This window comes from Dryas octopetala, chromosome 6 (genome assembly GCF_963921425.1).
Source record: "Dryas octopetala chromosome 6, drDryOcto1.1, whole genome shotgun sequence".
Classification (NCBI taxonomy): Eukaryota; Viridiplantae; Streptophyta; class Magnoliopsida; order Rosales; family Rosaceae; genus Dryas; species Dryas octopetala.
This window is the reverse complement of record NC_141371.1, coordinates 7313895-7322056: the sequence shown is the minus strand read 5'-3', so window position 1 is coordinate 7322056 and position 8162 is coordinate 7313895. Positions and strand designations below refer to the sequence as shown.

The window sequence follows — 8162 nt, the reverse complement described above, 5'->3', positions numbered from 1 at the left end:
TCCTTCTCATGGTGGTTGCCCATGTGCATGAGTTTAAAGATGAAATTGGACAAAGACCCAAGAGGGTGGAGGGAAATTAATACTTCAAAAAACAGTGGCTGCTAGTGGGCAAGCCCTCTGAGAAAAGAGGATGTAATGGCATTAGAAAGTGACAGGAAGATTGTGGTGTTTGATATATGGGTGCTCTCCATGTGTGCCAAGTGGGACACACCTCATCTCTTTGTCCCCAAGAAGTATAAGGATATGAGTGGCCTAGCAGAGACGGGCTTGATGGTAGTGGCCCATCTTGTGACCCTTCATCTTTGGTTTGGAGTCTAAAGCCTTCTTGTTTTGTTGATTTATTTACTTTAATCATTTTGCATTTTCTGTTTTTGGGCTAGTGGGAATGAAACATTGCTGTTACTGACTGCAAATTTCAACTCCTTTGTGTGCAACAGAAATGTCAAAAGTGAAAAACAAATGGAAGAGACAGGAATGCCTGAAAACATATGATTACCCTCTTCAGACTAAAGGACACAGACTCATACACACAAAAGGGTGAAACTATGGACATTGGACAGAGCATTTGATCCCTTGTATACTCATTTCGTTTTTTCTTTATTTGTCTATTGTTGATACCCATATTGATCGAGCCGGACTACGCATTGTAGAAATGGAACGACGCATCTTGAGATCGTCGTTTGCTTAGGCATGGGCTAAAAAAAAGTTCAAGAGACCATAAACACGTCCATAGACCCGAAAGGTTTAATGGATGGGGCAAGGCCCAAAGCATGGGCTCGAGACCCAAAGTACCAAGGCCCAGTGGCGGGCTTGGTGATCAATGAGCCAAGGTCGGTGAGGCTTGGTGACCTAGAAAGGCGAGACTAGGTTAGCCTCGGCTTAGACACGGGTGTAGCCTGTGATGGACCATGGGTTAATACTCATGGATATAAGCGCTCGATATCATAGAAGCGCAAGGTCTGAGCGGGCCTTGGTGTAGTGAACATGCAAGGCTAAAGATATATTAGTCTTGACACTAACGAAAGGCCCAAGCTCTATTGATCTAGGCTTAGGGCTTCGCTTTAGAGGAGTCTCAGAAGCCTACACCCAGGAGACGCCCTGGCGAGGGAGGCGTTCTGGAGATGGTTCGGTACCGGTGTCGACCTATGATTGCACTTGGGGACTTATGGAGTCCCAAGTGGTGAGGTCCGTAGGCGACTAGGATAGAGTTGATGGGCTTCTTGACTAGAAGGCTTAACTTCCGCGAGAGTTAGTCTAGGAGAATAGGTGTTCTACTTGAATAAGAGTCACAGCCTATCCTAAGCTAAGACTTAGGCGGTAAGTTGTCAAGAACTCTAATTGGACAAGGACTAGGAGACCATCAACCATAATCACTATAAATAGGGCACGATAGCCCCAATGTATGATATGCAACCTAACTCTTTAGAATACTTTGGGTGTGATTATTGACTTGAGCGTCAGAAGGTCCTTGGTCGATACCACACCGGTGCCCCTCACGCTTAGTGTTTCTCTGTTTTAGTGTGCAAGGTATAAAGAGAGTGACATGGTGATTGACATAGGCCTTGACGTGGAGGTCAGAGGCTAGGTTGACTGCGTGACGAATTTTACGCATCAACATCTATGTTTGGGCTGCATGGATAGAACACAGAACGGCTATAACTCTCTTTCCCTGAACCCATCCACACTTTAATGTAGTTCAATTGCTTTCTTCATCAGCAATCAAACTCAAAGCTTGCTCTAAAATTAAAGAAAAGGTATATGTTTGGCAAGGCATTCTCTAATACGCGATGTAGATGCGATATCAAATACAAATTGCGACTGTTAATATTGCACCATGAATGTTCAAAAACTCACTCACATCTTACATTAATCCCGCATTATAGAATGCTTGTTTGCTCAACTAGAGGACCTAGTTGTTTATGATCCCATGCCACTCAGATCGAACTGCACAAAAACAACTACTAAGACTTCACCCAAAATAATATGTCAAACTACTTCAAATATCTTCTGTTTTAGAAGTCATAAAAGTCATCATTTGCTGTGGCTCTGGTCGGGCAAAGGCATTGGAAGCAGCTGACATACTCAACCTCACAAGTCTTATGGATTGTAACAAAAGTTGTAGGATTAATTAAAGCCACTTATCTCATATTTATTTTACCAAAAGATTATCTTTTATATATATTACGAAAGAGACGTTAAGAACAGACATAATTTTTTTAATGATATTTTTCCATTTTTTAGGCTATTTTTGACAAAGTTCAACATTTTATATTATAAAATTATCGTTCGAAGTTATATTTTAGTTAAAGCTATATTTTAACTTTTAACTTTCGAATTCGGAAGTTAAAACCTAAAATCCAATTGAGGAATATGAACTCAAAACCATGAAAGTTAAAACGAAAGAAATGTCTCGATTGATAATTTACATCCTAAAGTATTAAACTCTGCCAAGAATAAAATCAAATGATGAAAAAAAATACCTATAAAACATATGCGTCCGTTCTTTAACGTCATGCTGTAGTTCAAAATCTTAGCATATAGTGAATGAAACAGTATAAAATTCAATACCTAAACTGTGTATTCAAGTGGCTCATTCACTGGCTAGGTTTGGATTCATGCCCTAACTGGCTTGCAGATATTCTGCTTACATATATTGATGAAATTAATTCTGGTGTTATTTGATCTATTTTCAGTGTTTTTCAATTTATTTATTTTTTAAAAGAAAGAAAGATAGCTTAGAAATTTCATCATCTACTAGATATATTAAACTTCGTCCAGGCTGAATTATAGACCAACCTGCGTCTAAAATAGTGGACTATATATTTTGTCAACAGACCGACTTGATCCGACCCACCGATTGGCTAACGACCCTCAAGTCAGTTCAGAGTTGGGCTACGGCCCTCCTTTAATGGTATGGCCCAACCCTTTGCACCCAAGAATCAAAATTGGGGAAGTCCATAAATATTAAGTTTATTCTCCAATCAAGAAGATTTACAAGTGAAATTATCACTACAGCACATTGCTCCCTGCTGTGAAGGATAGCATAAACCTAAAGCTTTGAGAGCAAGAGAAACCGAAAAATGGAGCATAGAGGGTTACCTGGGGGATGGGCAGGGCTTGATGATAGTGTAAAATTGTGTATCGCAACAGTATAGAATACAGATTTCAGTTGGTAAATAAAAAGGCAAAAGATGATTTCTGTCAAGTCTCAAACTCCATTTTGTAATGCGCATTACAATAATGGCAGTAAATGAGCGTATACAGAGCAGCAGTATTTGCATATCATAATAGGGTAATCGGGAATCTTAATAGAGGACTAGCAGTAGCCATCTTATTGTCTAATTGCAGAGGCACTAGAAACTTGCAAATCCACAACACCTGTACTGGTATATTCCATTGGTTGAGGGCCAACCTATACCTCAAAAGGAAAATATCTGTATTGTAAGAGACGCCCTAGGGAAGTTTCGATCCTCTACTTATATTTTATGTGATGATAACTATACTTAATTCTAAAATTATCATTTCAAACTTCCATTAATAGCTAAGAGGTTGGCTACCATCAACACAAAAATATAATGCTATGGCAGTATAATTTGATACATTTATTGTTGCTATTTAGTGGGATAGAGTATATTATTCTACTTCCCATTCATAATTTGGACTTAGGAAACGACACAATGCTCAAAATCACAATCCCTATAATCACAGAACCTAAAATATGCTTCTACCTCCCTTCAAAACTTGCTGGTCACTGTAGTCTAATAGTACTTCTCCTACTGAGTGGAGTACTATGATTTGGCTGCAATAAGTGGAGATTTGTGGGACTATGGCTACTTCTATTGTTTGGTGAAAATGTAAAAAGTTTGTAGTCCAGAAAGCATATGAGATTGTAAATCCCATTTGCAACCATATATTCTGAGTGAAATTCAAATCAATGCAGACCCAAAATTACAAGTGTAACCCAAGTACTAATGCATTATTATCAGGTAAACACAAATGGTGCACAAAATGAAAAGAAGATAACTCTTCTCTGGAAACAAAATCACATACCAAACTTTAGAGAATGAACCACTATCAAAACAAAACTAAAAGAAATCAACAAATAACATGCCAATAGAGAAAACCAAGAACAAATTTGATGTATAATCGCACTTGTATTTCACCTAACAAGTAACAACAGTCTTTATGGATAGACCATTCTTACAACAGCATATATCATGTATCTTCAACTACGAGGAAAGCAAAAACAGAAAGCTCAAAAAGACATAAGCTTGGGACCATTGTCTGGCAAACCCATTCCAGCAGCTAAATCAGCATCCAGTTGGGTGTGTGGTTTATCCCCCATCATTAGCTTTATACGCTTCTTGTGCCGCTTAGTCTTGAAATGCTCATCCCTCACCATCGCATTAGCAAAGTATCGGCTGCAATTTCAGAATCAAATCACATTGCTTTACTTTAACAAAACAAACATACCCAGCTAACACAAACTAGTACTATAAATGAATTTCAAAGCTGCCGGTTGTTTTCTAATATTTTCTCAGCAACCAAACAGAGCATCAAACAAAGTGAAGAAAAAACACATGACCCACATATAACTTTTCATTAGAAACTAAAAACAAAGTATACCCAAAAGGAGCAAACCCAAGCTAAAACAAACTGGTATTATAAATGAATTTCAAAGCCGTTTCTTTTCAAATATTTCCTGAGCAACCAAACAGAGGATCAAAAGTGAAATTAAAACAAAAACCCACATAAAATTTTGCATTAGAAACTAAAAAAATAAAAAATTGAAAGCATACTCGCAGTGTAGGCAGTAGTATTGGCCCATCCCAGGGAGGTCTTCATCAGGAGGCAAGGGCTTCGTCTCCTCCTCCTCTGCCTTCTTCAGACCCTCATAGACCATATCGTCACCCTTGACTTCGAATTTAGAGCGGCGAAAAGTCTTGTGAGAGTATCTTCTTTTCTTAACCCTTCTGTGTGGACACTTGCCTCCCATTTTTCTTGGCTCTGAATTTTGGTTTCTGCGACTGGGAATTGAGGATTCGTTGGGTTTTGAAAACCCTAGAAATAAAAAGAGGGATGATGGAATTGGGGTTTATCTGTTTATACGATGCGTTGCCGTCTGAGATTTATTTAAACGACGTCGCGCTCGGTCGCATCATGACATGCCAGTTTCAAGAAATGAAAGCCCAATTGTCAGGCCCAATAGACCCAAAAAATATATTTCCTCTATGGGCCAAACGTCCATATATTCAAAATATTTAGGGGTGGACATGAGCGGGTTAAAGAGGTAACCTGAGAATCAGTGGTCAAAAAAAACCAAAAAAGGAGGTAACCTGAGAGTCGGTATATACCCGTTCAAGTTATAAAGGAGGTATCCATTTGTCAAAAAATTAAAGTTGAGATATTGAAAAGTTGAAATTTAAACCCGAAGTACCAACTTGTAATACAAGGTATATTTGAGGTACTAAAATGCAGTTTGCTCATAATTTTTCTATCTTCTACGTTCACTATCATGCATGCACATAGATATTAGAAATGTTTAATGTTATAAGAGTTGATACTTGATTGGTATATGCATGACATGGGTTGGACTTTATTAGGTGTGTATTGAAAGATTGGATAGAGGTACGTAGAGATGGAATTATGGAAAGTATTAATAGAAACAGTGTAGTTTTATTTAGAAAGGAGGAGTATACAACAAGAAGTAGTGCGCAGGGGACTTTTCTATTGGAAACTTTTACACTGATTAGGTTTTTGAGAAAGGGTACGGTTCTTCATGATCTGCATGATATGAAGACAAATTAGATAATTTAAAACACTATATATCCTACAAATAGAAAAAAGTAAACTCGTTGATTTAAAATGACAAAAAAATCCGCACTATACGGAAGATATCAAACTTTTGGCCAAATAACATTTTTGGTCTTGTATCTTTATAAAATTTAAACTTTGATCCTGTTATTTTAATTTTAATAATTTCAGTTATATACTTCTAATACAATGACAATTGAATCCATTTTTGGACTATCTAAGATGTCTAAATTGCCCATGTCATGTCGGATTTTCATCAATAATTTAAATAAAGTTAATGATTTAAACTTAACTATTATTTTATTAGAAGTACAGGACTGAGATTATCAAAACTATAAAAGCATGATTAAAGTATAAATTTTGTGAAAATATATAGACTAAAAGTTGCATGATCATAATATACACACCTATTTATAGTTGTCAAAAGAGAGAAAAAAAAAAAAACCAATTTATAGACGGATTTGGATTCTCTACTAATCCTTCTTTGTTGATCTCATACTAATAAAAAAAAAATTACATCATTTAATAAATTTATAATTGAAACCGTTTATTTTTTAGATCACTTTTTAAAAATATTCTTGAAAAAATCAACTAAATTAAAAATTATTTGGTTTCTGTTACGACAACTGACATGGTCTAGTTATCAAGTTTGTCCCAGCCACATGTTGATGAAATGGTCTAGAATATACTACAATATTTCATGGTAAGACTTGTCTAGTGTACATATCTGATTATGGCTTTCCTTTCTAGACTTTTCTCAATTGTGTAGATATTTTCACAAAGGTGCATTACTTTTTAATAATGCAAATGCGTATCAAATTAGGATCTTTCTCTTTTTGGTAGGAAAATTAGGATTTTTTAGTTAGGAGCTTAAGATTTTTTTTTTTTATTAATAAAATAACTTGCGTGTACAAGATTCAAATTTAAGACTTCTTCCTATAAAGAAGACTGAGTAATGAGTATTACCACCTAGATTAAATGGTCACAGGTACTTATGAATGATCTTTTGGACTGAGTAGAAGTCGGCCAAAAATAAAATCTTAACATCAAAGCTAGTAGTTGGCTCAGCAGTACAAACTCACATGACTGACTACCATAAGCAATATTGTAGTGCATGCAATGATTTAAACTGTATACAAAAGAAAACGCCAAATCTATTCACCATCAATTGTTATATGAATCATAATTGCTTTTTTTTTTTTTTTTTGTGGGTAGGAAATTTTATTAATATCAAAATTCAAAAAGAGGGTTACAAGACAAAATACAAATTATCATGAAACTAAAGCGCCCGTTTGGTAGTGTTTTTAGAATTATCAAAAGCGCTTTTAAATTAGTAAAAACACTTTTAATAGCGTTTGTCAAAAATAAACAGAAGTGCTTCTAAGTTATAAAAGTGTTTTTAAGGGATTTTTTGAGAAGCACCTGTCAGGTGCTTCCTCAAGAAGCACTTTCAAGTGCTTTTGCATGAACAATTTAGAAGTTTTATAAAAATTTATATATGCTTCTTAACATAAGCGCTTCTGATAAAAGCGCTACTAAATAAAAATGCTTCTAAGAAGCAGTGCCAAACGGCCCCTAAACCTATACAACAAACCAAAATTACACCATGAAGGAGAAGCCATTTCACAAGACAAGCCCAGTGCACTGTGAGCCAATTGAAACAATTCATCTCTATACAAGCCTTCTTTCCCTTTCTTGTTCTTGAAGAAGCCATCTCCCTTTTTCTTGTTGGTGTGTTTTAATTGTTTTTGTTTCTGTTGTTTCTGTAATTGTAAGTAGTTCATGGCCAAAAAAGAAAATGAACAGGATACTGACACAAGCCATTCATCCAAAAAGAAAAAGATGGGCAATGTCAAAAGCCATGAGTGTAAGGAAATTGAACTCTCATCTTGATGGTAACCACGAACCATGTGGATCTGTCAACTCATTTTACAGGTCCTTGAAACTTGATGTATTGGAACTACAGATAAAATTTTATTGCAATTGTCTAGCAATTATGTCAGAAACTGCAAATACAGATTTATTGAGCAAGATTTTGGATATATTACTTAATTGAGTTCACATATCATAGACTTCCAGTGTTCCCATATAGAAAGAAATTAGTGTTTTTATGCTTTAGTACTTTTGGTTATATTTGCTGGAAGTCAATAATGCATATTTTATCTATAGTCCCCCATAAATCATGCAATAAAGTGAGGGTGAAGGTGTACTTATATCTTGAAGCATCACAAATTTACCTCATAAAAGTTTACTTAATTAGTTTAGGTGACAAGACCCTCAACCAAATATGACTGGCGCATTGATTACTCTCTGGAAATTGGAAGCACAAGCATTTTGGATCAAATATT

The 8162-nt window shown here is 35.9% G+C and overlaps 1 protein-coding gene across 1 annotated transcript; it reads right to left on the bottom strand.

The window, feature by feature from the left end:
* Nucleotides 1-4114: 4114 nt before the first annotated feature.
* Nucleotides 4115-5084, bottom strand: LOC147281847 (zinc finger (C2H2 type) family protein). Its single transcript, XM_086248683.1, has 2 exons — nucleotides 4800-5084; nucleotides 4115-4421 (listed from the first exon to the last, which is right to left on the bottom strand). Exons 1-2 carry the CDS (start codon nucleotides 4994-4996, stop codon nucleotides 4256-4258), a joined length of 363 nt encoding a protein of 120 aa, XP_086104809.1. The 5' UTR covers nucleotides 4997-5084; the 3' UTR covers nucleotides 4115-4255.
* Nucleotides 5085-8162: the final 3078 nt, after the last annotated feature.

Excerpts from the sequence above, each read along its gene's own strand:
- LOC147281847 (XM_086248683.1), bottom strand. The coding sequence starts at position 4,996 with ATGGGAGGCAAGTGTCCACACAGAAGGGTTAAGAAAAGAAGATACTCT. Across the intron at positions 4,422-4,799 it reads TACTACTGCCTACACTGCGA|CCGATACTTTGCTAATGCGA; the intron begins GTATGCTTTCAA and ends CTGAAATTGCAG.